Here is a 23,843-nt window from a genome sequence, read left to right as displayed (position 1 = left end):
GGCACAGGTCCGAGTTCTTGCTCCTGAACTCGACCTGACTCTCTTTATCCTGGACAATGTAGTGGAGGATGGTAAAATAGTGCCCGCCCCAGATGACGAGGATGATGAACCTCCTCCTCCTGCACGACCAGCCAAAGCTTCTGCAGCCACGACTTCTTCAAATCCTTCTGCTGAAGTCGACCCTTCTCAACCTGAGCTAGATTGTGAAATTCTTAATTGTGAGGATGGGACCATGGACGCCACCGCAGTGAATATTATTCCTCCTCTTTCAGCTACTGATGCTACTACTGGGGAAACTTTGAACACCTTATGACATATCCGTTTTATCTGTATAGCCCAATTTGTGGGCTTTTTGAACTCTATTTTTTGTACTTTGTTTATGGTTTGGCTCCCATGACTTTTAGTTGCTTCTATGCAACTTATTAAGTAGAAAAACAAAATACTTTAAACTCTTGAGGCCCTCTTTCAGGTCGCCTTCTGAGTCTTTTAATGATGGCTGCGTTTCTTTTGATATGTTGATCGTTCTTTTTTGCAACCTTAGCAAATTTTGTAGATCTTTATAGATCGTTCTGGTTGGGCGAGATGACCCTTGGGGCTAATTTGTCCAGCAACTTTTTAGTGTTCTCGTAGAACCTTTCTAGTTAGGCTAAACAATTTGGATAGCCTTGTTAGGGAGCCGTGGCTTTTTGGGCAAAGCTGTATCCCTTTTAGTGCATGCTTTTTGTTTGGACCGACTTTTCTTGTCGGTCCGAGCTGTAGCGTTTGTTGGTCCGACTTCTCTTGTTGGTCCTTTCCTAAGTTATTTTTAGTAATCCATTTTTAGTAAGACCTCGTCAGGCCACTTTTTATGGATTACTTTTTATAACTTTTTGCGTTGATCGATTTGGTCCGACTTCTTCTTTGACGGTCCTTCTTAAGTTATTTTTAGTAGTTCATTTTTAGTAAGACCTCGTTAGGCCACTTTTTATGCATTACTTTTTATAACTTCTTGCATTAATCTGTTTTTGTTGCTTTCACCTTGCCGACCTTTTTGTAATCGTGTGATGAATTTGGTTTTCATTCTGCCAACTTTCTCCTGATCGGCGATGAATTTAGTTTTCATCTGCCAACTTTGTCGTGATCGGGCGATGAATTTGGTTTTCATCTTGCCGACCTTGTCGGAATCGGACGGTGAATTCTTGCACTCAGATTAATGCGTCTTCGTAGATTACTTTTTTATGAAATCTGAAAAACTTTATTCAAGTAGGAAATATAAAATAGAGAAGTATATATACATATAAGTGCTTACCCTTCTAAGTCGGGTAATTTTGTAGATCTTGGCTTGGAGCCTCATTAAAAAACCTTTTAAGGAAAAAGTGAGCACCTTGACCTAAGATCTTTATCACTTTCTAACTATAGTACCTTCTTAGGTTACAGGCATGCCATGACCTTGGTAGCTCTCGCCCCTCAAGATCGGACACCTTGTAGTAGCCTTTTTCCTAGTACCTCTACAACACGGTAAGGTCCTTTCCAATTTGCTGCTAGCTTCCCCTCTCCTGATCGACCTGTTCTAATGTCATTTCGGATTAGGATGAGATCGTCATTGGCGAAGCTTCGCTGGATTACCTTCTGATTATACCTTGAAGTCATTCGACGCTTTAGCGCTTTCTCTCTAATCCGAGCTCTTTCTCGGACCTCGGGTAGTAAGTTGAGCTCTTCCCTTTGGTTTTGGGAGTTGGCTTCTTCATTATAGAGGATTGTTCTGGGGGATCCTTCCTCTATCACCACTGGGATCATTGTCTCCATTCTGTAAGCAAGTCGGAAGGGTGATTCTCCTATGGTGGAGTGCGGAGTTGTCCGATATGCCCATAGGACTTGTCGAAGCTCTTCTGCCCAAGCTCCCTTTGCATCCTGTAGTGTCCGTCCGGTTAGTATGACTTTGTTGGCGGCTTCTGCCTGTCCATTAGCTTGTGGGTGTTCTACAGATGTGAATTGCTCTTTATTTTCAAGTCATCTACCAAGTTCCTAAAGCCTGTATCAGTAAATTGAGTACCATTATCTGTGGTAATGGAGTAAGGGACTCCAAACCTTGTAATGATATTCCTATATAGAAATTTCCGACTTCTTTGAGCAGTGGCATTGGCTAGGGGCTCTGCCTCAATCCATTTTGTGAAATAGTCTACCCCTACGATGACGAATTTAACTTATCTTGATCCTTGGGGAAAGGGTCCGAGGAGGTCCAGCCCCCATTTTGCGAACGGCCAGGGTGACGTTATACTGATAAGCTCTTCTGGCGGAGCGATATGGAAGTTAGCATACTTCTGACATGGTGGGCATGTCCTGACGAACTATGTCGCTTCTTTGTGCAAGGTTGGCCAGAAGAATCCGGCTCGGAGTACCTTTTTGGAAAGAGCTCGTGCCCCCAAGTGGTTGCCACACATGCCACTGTGTACCTCTTCTAGAACTTCCTTTGTGTTGGAGGTCGTTACACAGTTTAGGAGGGGTGTCGAAATCCCGCTTCTATATAGGATGTTGCCTACCATGGTGTAGTGCTGTGCTTCTCGTACTAGCCTTTTTGCCTCTTTTTTTGTCTGTGGAGAGTGTCTCTGTCTTGAGATATTTGATTATAGGGGTCATCCACCCTTGATCTTGATTTGATATGGTTAGGACCTTTTCTTCCTCTGAGATTAATGGGCTTTGTAATATTTCCTAGATGAGGCTTCTATTATTGTCCCATGGTTTGGTGCTGGCAAGTTTTGAGAGAGCATCAGCCCGAGCATTCTATTCCTGAGGTATATGTTGGACTTCATACTCCCCGAGTTGTCCGAGCTATTCTTTAGTTTTGTCTAGATACTTCTTCATGGTGGGGTCTTTAGCTTGATAATTTCCCTCTATTTGTAAGGTAACTATCTGTGAATCACTGAAGATGGCGATCTTTTGGACTGCTACCTCATTAGCCAGCCTCAAACCAGCTAGTAATGCTTCGTATTCGGCTTGATTATTTGAAGTAGGGAATTCAAACTTTAGCGAGAGTTCGATTTGGGTTCCCTGATCGCTTTCTATTATTACACCTGCGCCACTCCCGGTTTTGTTTGAGGAACCGTCCACATAAAGATTCCACTTTATGGGAGTTCCCGGATTATCAATGTATTCAGTAATAAATTCGACCAAATATTGTGATTTGATGGCTGTCTGAGTTTCATATTGGAGGATTCTTCCAGCTAACTCTGTCTTCTGTAGAATGCCTTTTATGGGTTGGTTGGTCCGAACCTTGATAGTGTGTGGTTGAAAGTATGGGCGGAGGCATCGAGAAGTTAGTACGAGGGTGTAGGCGAACTTTTCTATTTGGTTGAAAGTAGATGGGTTGTTGCCCACTTTTGTCCTCTCTGATTAGTGCTGAGGCTATTGCCCGATTTCCTACTGCAAGGTATAGTATGAGTGCTTCTCCCTCCCGTGGTCGAGTAAGAATGGGTGGTTACCTCAAGAAACTTTTGAAATCTTGGAAGGCTTGTTCGCACTCTACGGTCCATTCAAACCTCTGCCCCTTCCTTAATGTGGGATAAAAGGGAAGGGATCTTATGGCTGAACCGGCTAGGAACCGGGACAAGGCTGCCAGTTTTTCGTTGAGTTGTTGTACTTCTTTGACGCAGGTCAGAATTTTCATGTCAAGTATAGCTCAGCATTTATCTGGGTTCGCCTCAATTCCTCTTTGAGTGTGCATGAAGCCTAAGAATTTCCCAGCTTCTACCGCGAAGGTGCACTTTGCGGGGTTAAGTCGCATACCATGCTTTCTTATCTTATCGAACACTTTAGTGAGGTCGGATAATAATGATTCCTCACTTTGATAAGTAGCTCCTGCATTCTTGAGCCCGAATGGCATGACGATATAGCAGTAATTTGCTTTTGGAGTTAGGAACGAGCTCTTTTCTTGGTCGGGTGGATATATCGGAATTTGATTGTATCCTAAGTAAGCATCCATGAAGGAGAGGTAGTTGTATCTGGAAGATGCATCCATTAGATTGTCTATACTGGGAAGTGGGTAGAGATATTTTGGGCAGGCTTTGTTGAGGTCGGTGTAGTCAGTACACATCCGCCATTTCCCATTTGACTTTTTTACCAATACGACATTGACTAGCCATAGTGGGTATGTTACCTCCCTTATGAATCCTGCCTCTAGTAAGGCCTGTACCTGTTCTTCCACGACTTGGGATTTTTCTGGTCCGAGCTTCTTACGCTTCTGCTGTACTGGCCGTGATCCTGGGTATACTGCCAGTTTGTGGCACATTAGTTTGGGATCTATGCCCAACATGTATGCGGCCTTCCATGCAAAGAGGTCGGCATTATCCTTGAGGAACTGTATCAGATGCTCCTTTAAGTCTCCCTTTAAGGTTGCCCCGATATTTGTCGTCTTATCCCGTGCATCACCGATTTGGACCTCTTCAGTCTTACCTTCAGGCTGCGCACGAAGTTCTTCGCAAGCTCGAATTTCACTGAGTTCAATAGTGTTGAATTTCTCTCCTTTGGGGTTGCCTTTGATGTTCAGACTTTCATTGTAACAGCGTTGTGTAATTTTTTGGTCTCCTTTTATGGTAGTGATCCCTTGCGGAGTTGGGAACTTCATGCATAGGTGTGGAGTCGAGACTACTACGGTGAGTTAGTTCAGTGTTGTTCGACCTATTAGGGCATTGTAGGCTGAGCTCACGTCGACTATGATGTAGTCTATATTAAGTGTCCTTGATCGGGTTCCCTTTCCAAAGGTCGTGTGTAGTGAAATATATCCAAGTGGTTGTATTGGAGTGTCTCCTAGTCCGAACAAGCTGTTCAGATATGCTCTGAGCTCTTTGTCTTGTAGGCTGAGTTTGTCGAAGGTGGATTTGAACAAGATATCCGCGGAGCTTCCTTGGTCAACTAATGTTCTGTGGATATTAGAATTGGCCAATATGATGGTAATGACAATGGGATCATCATGTCCTGAGATGACTTCTGTTGCGTCTTTGATGAGCGGATAATTTATACGCTTTTTGACATTGTTTTTAGTATGTTTTTAGTAGGATCTAGTTACTTTTAGGGATGTTTTCATTAGTTTTTATGTTAAATTTACATTTCTGGACTCGTGTGTTTTTCTGTGATTTCAGGTATTTTCTGGCTGAAATTGAGGGACTTGAGCAGAAATCAGATTCAGAGGTTGAAGAAGGACTGCTGATGCTGTTGGATTCTGACCTCCCTTTCTGGAGCTATAGAACTCGAAATGGCGCACTTCCAATTGCGTTGGAAAGTAGACATCCAGGGCTTTCCAGAAAGGTATAATAGTCCATACTTTCGCCAAGAATAGATGACGTAAACTGGCGTTCAACGCCAGCTTTCTACCCAAATCTGGCGTCCAGCGCCAGAAAAGGATCCAAAACCAGAGTTGAACGCCAGAAATGGATCAAAACCTGGCGTTCAACTCCACAAATGGCCTCTGCACGTGGAAAGCTAAAGCTAAGCCCAAACACACCAAGTGGGCCCCGGAAGTGGATTTATGCATCAATTACTTACTCATGTAAACCCTAGTAGCTAGTTTATTATAAATAGGACCTTTTACTATTGTATTAGACATCTTTGGACGCCTGGTTCTTAGATCAGAGGGGTTGGCCATTCGGCCATGTCTGTACTTCACTTATGTATTTTCAACGGTAGAGTTTCTACACTCCATAGATTAAGATGTGGAGCTCTGCTGTTCCTCAAAGATTAATGCAAAGTACTACTGTTTTCTATTCAATTCATCTTGTTTCGCTTCTAAGATATTCATTCGTACTTCAATCTGAATGTGATGAACGTGACAATCATCATCATTCCCTATGAACGCGTGCCTGACAACCACTTCCGTTCTACCTTCGACTGAATGAGTATCTCTTAGATCTCTTAATCAGAATCTTCGTGGCGTAAGCTAGAATGATGGCGGCATTCAAGAGAATCCGGAAAGTCTAAACCTTGTCTGTGGTATTCCGAGTAGGATTCAATGAATGAATGACTGTGACGAGCTCCAAACTCGTGATTGCGGGGCGTTAGTGACAGACACAAAAGGATAGTAAATCCTATTCCAGCATGATCGAGAACCGACAGATGAATAGTCGTGCCGTGACAGGGTGCGTTGACCATTTTCACTGAGAGGATAAGATGAAGCCATTGACAAGGGTGATGCCTCCAGACGATTAGCCGTGCCGTGACAGGGCATTGGATCATTTTCCCGAGAGATGACCGAAAGTAGCCATTGACAATGGTGATGTATCACATAAAGCCAGCCATGGAAAGGAGTAAGACTGATTGGATGAAGATAGTAGGAAAGCAGAGGTTCAGAGGAACGAAAGCATCTCCATTCGCTTATCTGAAATTCTCACCAATGAATTACATAAGTATTTCTATCCCTATTCTATTAACTATTATTCGAAAACACCATTATCAATTTATATCTGCCTAACCGAGATTTGCAAGGTGACCATAGCTTGCTTCATACCAACAATCTCCGTGGGATTCGACCCTTACTCACGTAAGGTATTACTTGGACGACCTAGTGCACTTGCTGGTCAGTTACACGGAGTTGTGAACCATGGTACTGGCACCACGTTTTTGGAGCCATTTCCAGGGAAAGAAAGAGCGATGAATTTTACATAATTAAAGTGTAATCACGATTCCGCGTACCAAGTTTTTGGCGCCGTTGCCGGGGATTGTTTGAGTTTGGACAACTGACGGTTCATCTTGTTGCTCAGATTAGGTAATTTTCTTTTTATTTTATTTTCAACAAAATTTTTCAAAAATATTTCTAAAATTTTCTCATCTGTTTTCGAAAATAATATAAAAATATTTTCAAAAAATTTTATTCAAAATTTTTAAGAATGAATTCTAGTGTTTCATGAAGCATGTTGAAGCCTGGCTGGCTGTAAAGCCATGTCTAATTCCTTTGGGAATGAGTATGTCAGGCGTGTCATGTTTGAATTACATGCTGAAGCTTGGCTGACCATTGGCCATGTCTAGTGTTTTGGACCGGAGCTTTCATTGAAAGCTTGGCTGGCTAGTGAGCCATGTCTAATTCCTGGACTGAAGCTTTAGACTAAGAATGCAAGATTCTTGAAATTCATGTTAAAAATTTTGGAATCCTTATTTTTTCTTTTTCGTATAATTTTTGAAAAAAATCCAAAAAAATTAGAAAATCATAAAAATTAAAAATATTTTTTGTGTTTCTTGTTTGAGTCTTGAGTCATATCATAAGTTTGGTGTCACTTGCATATGCATCTTGCATTTTTCGAAAATTCATGCATTCATAGTGTTCATCATGATCTTCAAGTTGTTCTTGGTAAGTCCTCTTGTTTGATCTTGATGATTTCATGTTTTGTGTCTTTTCTTGTTTTTCATATGCATTCTTGAATTCTTAGTGTCTAAGCATTAAAGAATTCTAAGTTTGGTGTCTTGCATGTTTTCTTTGCATTAAAAATTTTTCAAAATTGTGTCTTTGATGTTCATCTTGACATTCATAGTGTTCTTGGTCATCATCTTGACATTCATAGCATTCTTGCATGCATTCATTATTTTAATCTAAAAATTTCATGCATTGCATAATTTTCATGTTTTTCTCTCTCTTCAAAAAAATTCAAAAATCAAAAAAATATCTTTCCCTTTTTCTCTCTCATCAAATTCGAAAATTTGAGTTGACTTTTTCAAAAATTTTTAAAATCAAGTTGTTTCTTATGAGTCAAATCAAATTTTCAATTTGAAAATCTTATCTTTTTCAAAATCTTTTTCAAAAATCAAATCTTTTTCAAAATTCTTAGTTATTTTCAAAAATTCTAAAAATATTTTTCAAAAATCTTTTTCTTATTTTTATACCAAATTTTCGAAAATAACAATAACAATTAATGTTTTGATTCAAAAATTTCAAGTTTGTTACTTGCTTGTTAAGAAAGATTCAAACCTTGAGTTCTAGAATCATATCTTGTGATTTCTTATGAATCAAGTCATTAATTGTGATTTTAAAAATCAAATCTTTTTCAAAACTAATTTCTAAAATATCTTCTTATCTTACCTTTTTCAAAAAGTTGGTTTCAAAATATCTTTTCTAACCTCCTAACTTCTTATCTTTTCAAAATTTGTTTCAACTAACTAACTAACTTTTTGTTTGTTTCTTAACTTTTTCAAAACTACCTAACTAACTCTCTCTCTCTCTAATTTTCTAAAATATCTTCCCTCTTTTTCAAAAATTTCTTTTTAATTAACTAATTATTTTTATCTTTGATTTCAAAATTTTTTGAAAAATTACTAACATTTTTCAAAAAGCATTTTCGAAAATCACTAACCCTTTTTCAAAAATTATTTTTGAAAATTATCCCTCTCCCATCTTATTCTATTTATTCATTCATCTACTAACATCTCATCTCACATCTCTGCCATCCTCACAATTATGTTTCTTTCCTTACATCATACTCTTTGTCTCCCTCTTTTCTTCCACTCACAAAGGGATCCCTATACTGTGGTATAAAGGATCCATATTATTATTATTATTTTTTCTGTGCCCTCTTCTTTGTCATATGAGCAGGAGCAAGGACAAGAACATTCTTGTTGAAGCAGATCCAGAACCTGAAAGGACTCTGAAGAGAAAATTAAGAGAAGCTAAAGTACAACAATCCAGAGATAACCTTTCAGAAATTTTCGAACAGGAAGAGGAGATGGCAGCCGAAAATAATAATAATGCAAGGAGAATACTTGGTGACTTTACTGCACCTAATTCCAATTTACATGGAAGAAGCATCTCCATTCTTGCCATTGGAGCAAACAACTTTGAGCTGAAACCTCAATTAGTTTCTCTGATGCAGCAGAACTGCAAGTTTCATGGACTTCCATCTGAAGATCCTTTTCAGTTCTTAACTGAATTCTTGCAGATATGTGATACTGTTAAGACTAATGGAGTAGATCCTGAAGTCTACAGGCTCATGCTTTTCCCCTTTGCTGTAAGAGATAGAGCTAGATTATGGTTGGATTCTCAACCCAAAGACAGCCTGAACTCTTGGGATAAGCTGGTCACGGCTTTCTTAGCCAAGTACTTTCCTCCTCAAAAGCTGAGCAAGCTTAGAGCTGATGTTCAAACCTTCAGACAGAAAGAAGGTGAATCCCTCTATGAAGCTTGGGAAATATACAAACAATTGACCAAAAAGTGTCCTTCTGACATGCTTTCAGAATGGACCATCCTGGATATATTCTATGATGGTTTATCTGAGCTATCAAAAATGTCACTGGACACTTCTGCAGTTGGATCCATTCACCTAAAGAAAACGCCTGCAGAAGCTCAAGAACTCATTGACATGGTTGCTAATAACCAGTTCATGTACACTTCTGAAAGGAATCCTGTGAGTAATGGGACGCCTATGAAGAAGGGAGTTCTTGAAGTTGATACTCTGAATGCCATATTGGCTCAGAATAAAATATTAACTCAGCAAGTCAATATGATCTCTCAGAGTCTGCATGGAATGCAAGCTGCATCCAATAGTACTCAAAAGGCTTCTTATGAAGAAGAAGCCTATGATCCTGAGAACCCTGCAATAGCAGAGGTGAATTACTTAGGTGAACCTCATGAAAACACCTATAACTCATCATGGAGAAATCATCCAAATTTCTTATGGAAGGATCAAAAGCCTCAACAAGGCTTTAATAATGGTGGAAGAAATAGGTTTAACAATAATAAACCTTTTCCATCATCCACTCAGCAACAGACAGAGAACTCTGAACAAAATGCTTCTAATTTAGCAAATCTAGTCTCTGATCTATCCAAGGCCACTGTGAGCTTCATGAATGAAACAAGGTCTTCCATTAGAATTTTGGAAGCACAAGTGGGCCAGCTGAGTAAAAGGATCACTGAAATCCCTCCCAGTACTCTCCCAAGCAATACGGAAGAGAACCCAAAAGGAGAGTGCAAGGCCATTGACATAAGAACCATGGCCGAACCTACAAGGGGAGTGGAGGACGTGAATCCTAAGGAGGAAGACCTCCTGGGACGTCCAATGATCAATAAGGAGCTTCCCTCTGAGGAACAAAAGGACTTTGAGGCTCATCTAGAGACCATAGAGATTCCATTGAACCTCCTTATGCCCTTCATGCGTTCTGATGAGTATTCCTCTTCTGAAGAGAATGAGGATGTTACTGAAGAGCAAACTGCCAAGTTTCTTGGTGCAATCATGAAGCTAAATGCCAAATTATTTGGCATTGATACTTGGGAAGTTGAACCTCCCTTGTTCATCAATGAACTAAGTGATCTGGATCAACTGACATTGCCTCAGAAGAGACAGGATCCTGGAAAGTTCATAATACCCTGTACCATAGGCACCATGATCTTTAAGGCTCTGTGTGACCTTGGTTCAGGAATAAACCTCATGCCCCTCTCTGTAATAGAGAAACTGGGAATCTATGGGGTGCAAGCTGCTAGAATCTCATTAGAGATGGCAGATAATTTAAGAAAACAGGCATATGGACAAGTAGAGGACGTATTAGTAAAGGTTGAAGGCCTTTACATCCCTGCTGATTTCATAGTCCTGGATACTGGAAAGGAAGAGGATGAATCCATCATCCTAGGAAGACCTTTCCTGGCCACAGCAAGAGCTGTGATTGATGTTGACAGAGGTGAACTAGTCCTTCAATGGAATGAGGACTCCCTTGTGTTTAAAACTCAAGGATCTCCCTCTGCAACCATGGAGAGGAAGCAGAAAAAGTTTCTCTCAAAGCAGAGTCAACCAGAGCCCCCACAGTCAAACTCTAAGTTTGGTGTTGGGAGGCCACAACCAAACTCTAAGTTTGGTGTTGAATTCCCATATCCAAACTCTAAGTTTGGTGTTTGAGAGTCTCAACAAAGCTCTGCACATCTATGAGGCTCCATGAGAGCCCACTGTCAAGCTATTGACATTAAAGAAGCGCTTGTTGGGAGGCAACCCAATTTTTATTTATCTAACTATATTTTTCTTAGTTATATGTCTTTGTAGGTTCATGATCATGTGGAGTCACAAAATAAATATAAAAATTGAAAACGGAATCAAAAATAGCAGAAGAAAAATCACACCCTGGAGGAGCATCTGTCTGGCGTTCAGTGCCAGAACAGAGCATGGTTCTGGCGCTGAACCCCCAAAATGGGCAGCTTCTGGGCGCTGAACGCCAGAACAGGCATGGTTTTGGCGTTCAACGCCAGAAATGGCACACAAATGGGCGTTGAACGCCCAAAATGGCCACCAACCTGGCGCTGAACGCCCAGAGTTGTGTGCAAAGGCATTTTTACATGCCTAATGGGTGCAGGGATGTAAATCCTTGAACACCTCAGGATCTGTGGACCCCACAGGATCCACTCAGGATCTGTGGACCCCACAGGATCCCCACCTACCTCCACTCACTTCTTCTCACCACTCTCTTTCACACAACCCCATAAACACTCTTCCCCAAAAACCCTTCACCAATCACCTCAAACTCTCTTCCCCATCACCTCTTCACCACTCACATCCATCCACTCTTCCCCATAAACCTACCTCATAAACTCCACCTACCTTCAAAAATTCAAAACCAATTTCCCACCCAAACCCACCCATATGGCCGAAACCTTTCCCCCCTCTCTTCCTTATATAAAGCCCTCCATTCTTCATCAAATTCACACAACACACCCCTCCACACCCTTCTTGGCCGAAACACTCCCCACTCTCCCTCTCTTCCATTTCTTCTTCTTCTTCTTCTTCTATTCTTCTTTTCTTGCTCGAGGGCAAGCAAAATTCTAAGTTTGGTGTGGTAAAAGCATAAGCTTTTTGTTTTTCCATTACCATTGATGGCACCTAAGACCGGAGAATCCTATAGAAAGGGGAAAGGGAAGACAAAAGCTTCCACATCCGAGTCATGGGAGATGGAAAGGTTCATCTCCAAAGCCCATCAAGACCACTTCTATGATGTTGTGGCCAAGAAGAAGGTGATCCCCGAGGTCCCTTTCAAACTCAAAAGAAATGAGTATCCGGAGATCCGACATGAAATTCAAAGAAGAGGTTGGGAAGTTCTAACAAATCCCATCCAACAAGTCGGCATCCTAATGGTTCAAGAGTTCTATGCTAATGCATGGATCACCAAGAACCATGATCAAAGTAAGAACCCGGATCCAAAGAACTATGTTACAATGGTTCGGCGGAAATACTTAGATTTTAGTCCGGAGAATGTGAGGTTGGCGTTTAACTTGCCTATGATGCAAGGAGATGAACGCCCCTACACTAGAAGGGTCAACTTTAATCAAAGGTTGGACCAAGTCCTTATGGACATATGCGTGGAAGGAGCTCAATGGAAGATTGACTCCAAAGGCAAGCCGGTTCAACTAAGAAGATTGGACCTCAAGCCTATAGCTAGAGGATGGTTGGAGTTCATTCAATGCTCAATCATTCCCACTAGCAACCGGTCTGAAGTTACTATAGACCGGGCCATCATGATCCATAGCATCATGATTGGAGAAGAGGTGGGAGTTCATGAGATTATACCTCAAGAACTCTACAAGGTGGCTGACAAGTCTTCCACTATGGCAAGGTTAGCCTTTCCTCACCTCATTTGCCACCTATGCAATTCGGCTGGAATTGACATAGAGGGAGATATCCTCATTAAAGAGGACAAGCCCATCATGAAGAAAAAGATGGAGCAAGCAAGAGAGCCCATTCATGGAGCTCAAGAGGCGTATGAAGCTCATCACCATGAGATCCCGGAGATGCCTCAAATGCACTTTCCTCCACAAAACTATTGGGAGCAAATCAACACCTCCCTAGGAGAATTGAGTTCCAATATGGGACAACTAAGAGGGGAACATCAAGAGCACTCCATCATGCTTCATGAAATAAGGGAAGATCAAAAAGCAATAAGGGAGGAGCAACAAAGACAAGGAAGAGACATAGAAGAGCTCAAGGACATCATTGGTTCCTCAAGAAGGAAACGCCACCATCACTAAGGTGGATTCATTCCTTGTTCTTATTTCTTCTGTTTTTCGTTTTCTATGTTATGTGCTTATCTATGTTTGTGTCTTCATTACATGATCATTAGTAGTTAGTAACTTTGTCTTAAAGTTATGAATGTCCTATGAATCCATCACCTCTCTTAAAATAAAAACTGTTTTAATTCAAAAGAACAAGAAGTACATGAGTTTCGAATTTATCCTTGAACTTAGCTTAATTATATTGATGTGGTGACAATGCTTCTTGTTTTCTGAATGTATGCTTGAACAGTGCATATGTCTTTTGAAGTTGTTGTTTAAGAATGTTAAATATGTTGGCTCTTGAAAGAATGATGACTAGGAGACATGTTATTTGATAATCTAAAAAATCATAAAAATGATTCTTGAAGCAAGAAAAAGCAGCAAAGAGCAAAGCTTGCAGAAAAAAAAAGGAGAAAAAAAATAGGCGAAAAAAAAATTATAGAAAGAAAAAGCAAGCAGAAAAATCCAAATGCTCTTAAAACCAAGAGGCAAGAGCAAAAAGCCAATAACCCTTAAAACCAAAAGGCAAGGGAAATAAAAAGGATCCCAAGGCTTTGAGCATCAGTGGATAGGAGGGCCTAAAGGAATAAAATCCTGGTCTAAGCGGCTAAACCAAGCTGTCCCTAACCATGTGCTTGTGGCGTGTAGGTGTCAAGTGAAAACTTGAGACTGAGCGGTTAAAGTCAAGGTCCAAAGCAAAAGAAGAGTGTACTTAAGAACCCTGGACACCTCTAATTGGGGACTTTAGCAAAACTGAGTCACAATCTGAAAAGGTTCACCCAATTATGTGTCTGTGGTATTTATGTATCCGGTGGTAATACTGGAAAACAAAGTGCTTAGGGCCACGGCCAAGACTCATAAAGAAGCTGTGTTCAAGAATCATCATACTGAACTAGGAGAATCAATAACACTATCTGAACTCTGAGTTCCTATAGAAGCCAATCATTCTAAATCTCAATGGATAAAGTGAGATACCAAAACTATTCAAGAGGCAAAAAGCTATAAGTCCCGCTCATTTGATTGGAGCTATGTTTCATTGATAGTTTGGAATTTATAGTATATTCTCTTCTTTTTATCCTATTTGATTTTCAGTTGCTTGGGGACAAGCAACAATTTAAGTTTGGTGTTGTGATGAGCGGATAATTTATACGCTTTTTGACATTGTTTTTAGTATGTTTTTAGTAGGATCTAGTTACTTTTAGGGATGTTTTCATTAGTTTTTATGTTAAATTCACATTTCTGGACTTTACTATGAGTTTGTGTATTTTTCTATGATTTCAGGTATTTTCTGGCTGAAATTGAGGGACTTGAGCAGAAATCAGATTCAGAGGTTGAAGAAGGACTGCTGATGCTGTTGGATTCTGACCTCCCTGCACTCAAAGTGGATTTTCTAGAGCTACAGAACTCGAAATGGCGCTCTTCCAATTGCGTTGGAAAGTAGACATCCAGGGCTTTCCAGCAAGGTATAATAGTCCATATTTTGGCCAAGAATAGACGACGTAAACTGGCGTTCAACGCCAGCTTTCTACCCAAATCTGGCGTCCAGCGCCAGAAAAGGATCCAAAACCAGAGTTGAACGCCAGAAATGGATCAAAACCTGGCGTTCAACTCCACAAATGGCCTCTGCACGTGGAAAGCTAAAGCTCAGCCCAAACACACACCAAGTGGGCCCCGGAAGTGGATTTATGCATCAATTACTTACTCATGTAAACCCTAGTAGCTAGTTTATTATAAATAGGACCTTTTACTATTGTATTAGACATCTTTGGACGCCTGGTTCTTAGATCAGAGGGGCTGGCCATTCGGCCATGCCTGGACTATCACTTATGTATTTTCAACGGTAGAGTTTCTACACTCCATAGATTAAGGTGTGGAGCTCTGCTGTTCCTCAAAGATTAATGCAAAGTACTACTGTTTTCTATTCAATTCATCTTGTTTCGCTTCTAAGATATTCATTCGTACTTCAATCTGAATGTGATGAACGTGACAATCATCATCATTCCCTATGAACGCGTGCCTGACAACCACTTCCGTTCTACCTTCGACTGAATGAGTATCTCTTAGATCTCTTAATCAGAATCTTCGTGGCGTAAGCTAGAATGATGGTGGCATTCAAGAGAATCTGGAAAGTCTAAACCTTGTCTGTGGTATTCCGAGTAGGATTCAATGAATGAATGACTGTGACGAGCTCCAAACTCGCGATTGCGGGGCGTTAGTGACAGACGCAAAAGGATAGTAAATCCTATTCCAGCATGATCGAGAACCGACAGATGAATAGCCGTGCCGTGACAGGGTGCGTTGACCATTTTCACTGAGAGGATAAGATGAAGCCATTGACAAGGGTGATGCCTCCAGACGATTAGCCGTGCCGTGACAGGGCATTGGATCATTTTCCCGAGAGATGACCGAAAGTAGCCATTGACAGTGGTGATGTATCACATAAAGCCAGCCATGGAAAGGAGTAAGACTGATTGGATGAAGATAGCAGGAAAGCAGAGGTTCAGAGGAATGAAAGCATCTCCATTCGCTTATCTGAAATTCTCACCAATGAATTACATAAGTATTTCTATCCCTATTCTATTAACTATTATTCGAAAACACCATTATCAATTTATATCTGTTTAACTGAGATTTGCAAGGTGACCATAGCTTGCTTCATACCAACAATCTCCGTGGGATTCGACCCTTACTCACGTAAGGTATTACTTGGACGACCCAGTGCACTTGCTAGTCAGTTACACGGAGTTGTGAACTATGGTACTGGCACCACGTTTTTGGAGCCATTGCCAGGGAAAGAAAGAGCGATGAATTTTACATAATTAAAGTGTAATCGCAATTCCGCGTACCAGTCTTCTTGGGTAAAGGTAATTATGGGGAGGTCGGAAGACCTTTCTCCTTGCCCGACGTGATATACCTCTTTGAGGTGTCTTTACGAGATGATTTGGAGATCCCTCCTCCTGCGAATCCTCCATTTATCATATGAACATCGCTCTCAGGAGTGTGGGGTGGTCGTTCAACCCCTCCGGCCTCTTGGTCCCATCTTCTCATTCTTGGCTTGTCGGTTTTGTTGGCCAAGAACCTATCTAGTCTTCCTTCCTGAGCTAGCTTCTCAATTACGTCCTTTAGGTCGTAGCATTCATTGGTGGAGTGTCCATAGATTCGATGATATTCGCAGTACTCTATCCGACTTCCCCTCCTTTTTTGCTTTTGATTGGGCGAGGTGGCGGGATCTTCTCAGTGTTGCATATTTCTCGGTAAACATTCACAAGAGACACACGAAGAGGGGTGTAGTTGTGGTATTTTTTAGGCTTCTCACTGGATTGATCTTCTTTTTTCTTGGATTCTTTATCTTTGTCCCGATAGGGGTAGGAGGGTTCAGATTTCGAGGCTTCTCCTAATCGAGAGTTCTCCTTCATGTTGATGTACTTTTCTACCTTTTCTTGTACCTCATTCAGAGATGTTGGATGCTTTTTTTATATGGAATGACTAAAAGGTCCTTCTCGCAGGCCATTGATGACACCCATGATGGCAACTTTAGTTGGCAGACTTTCTATATCCAGACACGCTTTGTTGAATCATTCCATGTAGTTGCAAATGCTTTCCCGATCTCCTTGCTTGATCCCTAACAGGCTCGGGGCGTGTTTGGCTTTGTCCTTCTGGATGGAAAATCTGGCAAGGAATTTTTGGCTAAGTCGTCAAAACTTGTGATGGATCTTGGAGGCAAACTGTCGAATCATTTAATTGCTGTCTTTGTCAAGGTGGTCGTGAAGGCTTTGCATCGAACGGCGTCCGAGGCGTCAGTGAGATACATTCTCCTCCTGAAATTGCTGAGATGATGGCTGGGATCTGAGGTACCGTCGTACGAAGTCATGTCGGGAGCCTTAAAATCTTTTGGAACTTTAGCTTTCATGATCTCTTTGGTGAAGGGATCTTGGTCCTTGTGGGAGTTATCCTCACGCTTAGAATAAGCAATTCTGGTCTCGAGGTCAGCTTCAAGTTTTGCGAGCTTGTCTTCCAGCTCTCGGCGTCGTCTGGCTTCTCTTCGTAGGTCTCTTTCAGCCTCCCGCTGATGTTCAGCCTCCTGTTTGAGCTGTTTGAGACGATCCTGTTGTTCCTGGATAGCTTTCAAAATTTCCGTGTTGGAAGGTTATTTGTCTCCACCATTTTGAGTTGTGTCTTTGGAGGTGGCGTCCGTGTTTTTGTTTGGTGTTCTGTCGAGCAAACCAGAGTTGTGATCGTTGTCATGGTCATCTGCCATGGTTATGGGATGACTTCCAGGTTCCCCGGTAATGGCGCCAATGTTCCGAGGGTTACCTGAAATTGTAGGTCGATCTCGGTCGAGATCTGCTACGGTGGCCAGAACTGTTGTGTCCGACTTGTTGGAGCTTGGTGGAGCTGCTGATCCTTGATCACCGGAGGGTGGTGGTACCTGCAAAAGATTCCGATGCTTAAGTTAGCATGGGCTTTGAGCAGGTATTTTGTGTGGAATCAGAGTATGAGTTATACCTGGGTGCTCCAGTGTATTTATAGTAGTGTGGGCTGACCTTCTTAGATAAGATAAGTTAGTTATCCTATCTTGTCTTTTAGTGAAGTCATCTTATCTTTAAGGAGAACCGCCTTTATCTTTCTAGGCTTTGGCTGCCTTTAGATTGGGCTGTGTCCCTTCGTTTGGGCCTGCTTTGGGTTCTTCTGATGATTTGGCCGAACTCTTTTAAAGAAGAGGTCGGGGACCTGACCTAAAGAGGTTGGTTGCTCTCTCTTCAATCAGCCCAGGTTGGATAGCTCGATCCAGGGTATGAACACTAGGCATTGGCAAAAAATTCTTGCACCATTAACATTCCAACAGCTGAAATAGGATTGGCCAGAATTTCCCAATCTCTTCTCCAGACTTCTTTTGGATCACCCTTTTATGCCTTACCACATCATAGAAGTGGTCTTGATGTGCCTTGGTGAGAAATCTTGAGGTTTCCCAAGGTTTTCAGAAGCAGAAGCAGGGTATTTTCCTTTTCACTTCCTTAAAAATTCTCCGGTTTTTGGTGCCATGGAGATTAGGAATAGAAAGCAAAAACTGGAGCTTTTCCAACACCAAACTTAAGAATTTTCTCGTCCTCGAGCAAATAGTAATAAAAGGAAAGGCAAATAGTAGAAGAAGGAAGAAAAAGATAGAGGGGAGAGGGTAAACAGGCTTTAGCCTTATGGGGAAAGAGAGGGAAGATTGGAAGTGTATGAAGATTATGGTGGAAGAGGAGAAGGGTATGGAAAGTGTGTGTTTGAAGGATGGGAGGGGGTATTTATAGTGGGTGAGGGGTTATGGTTCGGTCATATAGGAGGGAAAGATGTGGGGAAGTTTGAATTTGAAGTGGGTAGGGTTGGTGGGAAAGGGTGATTGGATTTATGAGTGTGTATTGGGAAGAGGGAAGGTAAGGTGTGGGAATCAAGGGTGAAAAAGTAGGAGAGATAAGGAAAGGAGTAAATGATAGGTGGGGTAGGTAGGACCCACTGGCTTAAGAAGCCTCAAAATTTGAATAACCCGCTCCCTCCCCCCTCTCCCAGGCATTGAACGCCGGGCATGGATAGTTTTTTTTATGGTGGGGCATTCAACGCCAAGAATGGGCATTGAATGCCCTATGGGGACCAAAAAATTGGTCATGGGGATCCTAAATGGGCGTTGAATGACCTTGCTTCCTCCACTTCTGGCACTGGCGCCAGTTTTGGCATTTAATGCCAGTAAGGAACTCTCTCCAGGGTGTTCTATTTTCAATTCCAAGTGTTTCTGCTTCAGTTCTAGGTGCTACACATGATCACAAACGTTAAAAAAATAAGGAACAACTATGGAAATTACTAGAAAATAAAATAATATGAAAGCAAACTAAAATGAACGAACAGAAGGAAAATAGAAATACTATACATATGGTTAGGTTGCCTCCCAATAAGCGCTTCTTTACCGTCATTAGCTTAACAGACAGCTCCTTTATGGAGGTTGATATGGGCTCAAATCTTCGCCCCTCATGGTGAAGTTTCTTCCTCTTCTCTCATGGATTAATTCAACATGCTCCAAAGACAATATCTTGTTCACAGTATGTGGACTGACTAGACTTCTAGTGAAGACAACTCGCATGCTAGTTGAGAAGTTTTCAGTTGGGATCTTCTTATTCCGCCAGCCCTTGGGTACCTTTTTTTTTTGGTGCCTCCTTCCTCAGTAGCTGGTGATGGATGCCTAACACCAAACTTAGGTTTGATGTTTGGGGGCTTTGTAAGACTCTGCACTTAGAGAGATGGCTGAAACACTAAGTGTTGTACAGTGGTACCTCCTTTGTTAGAGAGAGACTGAGGGTTGGGGATCTTAAACAGGATATGATCCTCCCATAGCCTTAGAATCAGCTCTCCTTTTTCCACATCTATTAAGGCCTTCAATATAGCTAGGAAGGGTCTTCCAAGGATGATGGAGTTGTCCTTGTCCTCTCCAGTGTCAAGTCTCACGAAGTTCGCCGGGAGGTAAAGGTTTTTAACCTTTACAAGGACGATTTCCACCATACTATATGCTCGTTTCAAGGACTTATCTACCATCTCAAGTGAGATCCTGGTGGGCTGCACCTCTTGGATCCCCAGCTTCCTCATCATAGAGAGAGGCATAAGATTAATGCTTGAGCTAAGGTCGCACAATGCCTTCTCAAAGGTGATGGTCCCTATAGTACAGGGAATGAGGAAGCTTTTGAAATCTGGCATCTTCGGAGGTAGCTTCTTCTGGACCAAGGCGCTAGATTCCTTGGTCAGTACCACAGTCTCATCTCCCATCAATGCCTTCTTTTCAGAGATGGCATTTTTCAGACAGGCCATAGAGGGGGGGTTACTTCTTCAACACCTCTGCAAAAGAGATATTGACTTGTAGCTTCCAAAGAACTGCCAAAAACTGAATAAGTTGCTTATCCTCAGGCTCCTCTTGTACGTTTGGAGCGGGTTGTTCTTCAGGCTCCTTCATCTTCATGGGGGTGTGCATGGTGACACTCCCAGTCTCCTTCTAAGCCTTGATCTCCTTTAATTCCTCAGTAGCAGGCTCCTCTATGGGTTCGGCCTCAGCTTCCATACTGAGGGCCTTGCACTCTTCCCTTGGATTTACTTCTGTGTTACTTGGAAAGGTGTTGGAGGGAGCCTCGGGTATCCTCTTGCTCAACTGACTTATTTGAATCTCTAAATTTTGAATGGAAGACCTAGTTTCTGCCATGAAACTTTGAGTGGTCTTAGAGAGGTTAGAGACTATATTAACCAGGTCAGAGAGGCTCTGTGTGGGAGTCTCCATCTACTGTTGAGAGGATTGGAACAGTCTGTTGTTTAATCGATTCTGGTTTATTCCACCCTGATTGTTGTTGAAGCCTTGTTGAGGCCTCTACTGATCTCTCCACCCGAAGTTGGGTTGATTTCTCCATCCCTGATTGAAGGTATTTGAATAGGGATTGTTACTGGAGTTTCTGGAGGAATTTTCCATGTAGTTCACCTCCTCCATGGTGGTCCATACAGTGTCACCAGCGTCTCCCTCAAAGGCTGCCTCTTGAGAGTTAGTAGCTGAGCTCTGCACTCTACTCAAGTGCTGGGAGATCATGTTTATCTGCTGGGACATGAGCTTATTTTGAGCCAGGATAGCATCCAGAGTGTCCACCTCCATGACTCCTCTCTTCTGAGTCGTCCTGTTGTTCAGAGGGTTCCTCTTAGAAGTGTATATAAACTAGTTGTTGGCAACCATTTCTATGAGTTTATGCGCCACCTCAGGCGTTTTCTTCATATGGAGTAAGCCACCAGTAGAGTGATCCAATGACATTTTGGACATCTCAGCAAGGCCATCATAGAAGATCTCTAACATGGTCCACTCTGAGATCATGTCAAGAGGGCATCTTCTAATAAGCTGCTTTCACCCTAAGCTTACTTAGCTTCTGAGGTGGAAAGAACTTGGTCAAAAATTTATTGACCACCTTCTCCCAAGTGTCCAGGTTCTCCTTAGGCCGAGAATCCAGCCATAGCCTTGCTAAGTCCCTTACAGCAAAAGGGAAGAGCATGAGCTTGTAAACATCTGGATTTACTCCATTTGTCTTGATAGTGTCATAGACTTGTAGGAAATCAGAGATGAATTTGTTGGGGTCCTCCTACGGAAGTCCATGAAACTAGCAATTCTGTTGCACCAAAGTGACCAGTTGAGGCTTAAGCTCAAAGTTGTTTGCATCAATGGCAGGTATGGAGATGCTGCGTCCAAAGAAGTTAGATGTCGGTGCAGTATAAGAACCAAGGACCTTCTTTGCGTCTCCTCCATTATTTGGATTAGCTACCATGGTTGTATCTTTAGCTTCTTGCTCAAGAGCTTCTGTGAGATTCCCTTTGACTCTGCTAGATTGGGCTTGTTGCAAACGCCTCCTTAAGAATCTCTCAGATTCAGGATCGGGGTCAGGAAGAGATTCTCTATCCCTGTTCCTACTCATAAACAAAAAGAAATAAACCAAGAAGAGAAAAATAAAGGAGTATCTATGTTAGAGTATAGAGGGCTCCCTGTGAGAAACTCCAAATAAAGAAATCAGATGGGATAAAGTAAAAAGAAGAATTTGAAAATAAAAGGTGCCTTTAATTTGAAAATTTTTTTTCAAAAATAAAGAGAAAGAAAGTAGTCAAGAAGTTTTCGAAAAAGAAGAGAGAAAAAGAATAATTAAAAAGACAACAAACATAAAAACAAACACAAGAAAAGATAAATAATTAACGAACAAGATTTGAAATTAAAGATAAAAGATTTAATTTTGAAAAATTTTTGAAAATTTAAAAGAGAAAGTCAAAGAGAGATTTTGAAATTCAAATTTGAAAGAAGGAAAAACTAACAAAATACTAAACTTTTAAAATTTGAATTTAAAATAAAGACAAGGTAACAAAATTTTGAAAATCAAAGAAAAAGATAAGATAAAGATTTAAAAATAGAAAAGATAAAGAAAATTAAATTAATTGAAAAGATTACGAATGGGACACCAAACTTAAGATTTTAAATCAAGATGGAGAAAAAGTTCAAAGATTTTCGAAAATATTTTTTTATTTTAGAAATTAAAAAGAAAAGAAAAACACTAGACAGACACCAAACTTAAAGATTTTGAAATCAAATAACACAAATTTCAAAAAAAATAGAGAGAGAAACACTAAAAGACACCAAACTTAAAAGTTTTGAAATCAAACAAGGGAATATACCACAAAATTTCGAACACAGGGAAAGAAAGAAGAGGTAAAACAAGGTAAAAATCAAAAGTTCAAAAAGGCGGACAAGAACAATTTTCGAAAATAAAAAAGAACGAAAAATAATTTAACATAAATTACTAAAGAACACCAAACTTAAATTTGACACAGAATTAAAAAAAAATCAAAAAGAAAGATGACTAAAGATGAAAATTTTTGGAAAATTATTAGAAAAGAAAACAATGAAGGTTTGAAAACTTAACAAGAAACACAATTAAAAGAAATACTAGTAAAAGTACCCGATCTAAGCAAAAGACAACCGGTAGTTTTCAATTATGAACAATTCCCCTACAACAGTGCCAAAAGACAACCGACAAGTGCACCGAGTCGTCCAAGTAATACCTCAGGTGAGTGAGGGTCGATCCCACGAGGATTGTTGGATTGAGCAAGCAATAGCTATCTTGCTAGACTTAGTCAGGCAAATAGAAAAAGAGTGGTTATTTGTTGAATTCGCAAAAAATGCAATAATAAAGAAAGCAATAAAGAATTGGTGTAGAAATAGTAACGAGAGAACAGTTAAGGCCTCGGAGATACTCACCCTTCCGAATTAATATTTCTTAGTAACTATTTTAACAATGAATGATTCATTCTATGGCAAACTGTAAGTGATTAAAACATGTCCGTTCAGCGAATTAATCTCCCCCAATCCAACTCAAAACACCACAGACAAGGTCAGATCTTTCAGATCGGAGGGTGAAGTTCAGAAAACTAGTTTAGTGTAAACCCCGTTAAATTAGTAAATAATTAGTCAATAAATTAAATTTTAATAAATAAAATTAGAAATGTGAATTTTATATTAAAATAGGATAGAGCTAATTAAAACAAAAATTTTGACACTAATTTCAAAGAATTTGGCCCAAGATTGGGCCGAACGGGCCGAACCGAGCGAATCGGACATGAAATGGGCCCAAGGGACCAATCCAACCCAAACCAACACTAAATGAATCCAGCCCTTCCTACCTTCCTTCCATTTTCACGCTGCAACAATTTGGGAAGGGGGAAGAACATGTAATCTTTCCATAACCCCAACACTATCTTCAAACCACCATATCTCCTCCATCCGGGTTTTGATCGCCGCACCGTTTGTGGCCATGTGTCCAACACATCGAGCTCTACAAACCTATCAGAACAATTTTATAGGTAAGCCACAATCTCACCTCAGTTTCTCTGGCCCTTTGATTTTTGAAATTTTGAGCCTTTATGTTGAGATTTTGTCGATTTTGGCATTCTAGGTTTGATTTAGCTTGTGGAGCTTATCGGGCTTGGGTTGTTTCGTCCGTGGGTGTAGTAAGGATCACTAACCCTAGTCAATTTCTTGATTTGCTATGTTAGATATTCAGTTGGGTGTATATTTGTTATATATATATATATATATGAATTAGGTTGTGTATATGTAATTGCAACTTAAATTGTGGACATTGAGATCTTGGTGGAGTTTGGGAGACCCTGCTTTGTAGAATTTAGACTTTAAGGGTTGTGTTTAGATCCTTAGTGGTGTCATGGTAAATACGCGAAAATCAGCCAAGGTATGGTTTAGCTGTTGCGTATTTAATATATAATGTCATGTGAAAATCTAGGCTAGAGAACCAGAGGATAAGTTGGAATGACTATG

At 40.9% G+C, this 23,843-nt stretch overlaps 1 protein-coding gene and 1 non-coding gene across 2 annotated transcripts; both read right to left on the bottom strand.

Annotated features, from left to right (window-relative positions):
* Nucleotides 1-9,074: 9,074 nt before the first annotated feature.
* LOC148548890 (small nucleolar RNA R71) lies at nucleotides 9,075-9,182 on the bottom strand. The gene has a single exon (XR_015898321.1). It is a non-coding gene; the product is annotated as a small nucleolar RNA R71 (small nucleolar RNA).
* Nucleotides 9,183-19,243: 10,061 nt separating this feature from the next.
* LOC107611037 (uncharacterized) lies at nucleotides 19,244-19,813 on the bottom strand. The gene has a single exon (XM_016313004.1). The coding sequence runs from the start codon at nucleotides 19,811-19,813 to the stop codon at nucleotides 19,244-19,246; it is 570 nt and encodes a 189-aa protein (XP_016168490.1).
* Between the last annotated feature and the right edge of the window lie 4,030 nt (nucleotides 19,814-23,843).

The sequence above is a fragment of the Arachis ipaensis genome, chromosome B8 (assembly GCF_059453495.1).
Source record: "Arachis ipaensis isolate K30076 ecotype BB chromosome B8, ASM5945349v1, whole genome shotgun sequence".
Lineage (NCBI taxonomy): Eukaryota > Viridiplantae > Streptophyta > Magnoliopsida > Fabales > Fabaceae > Arachis > Arachis ipaensis.
The sequence above is the reverse complement of the archived record's forward strand: the minus strand, read 5'-3'. Positions and strand labels throughout refer to the sequence as shown.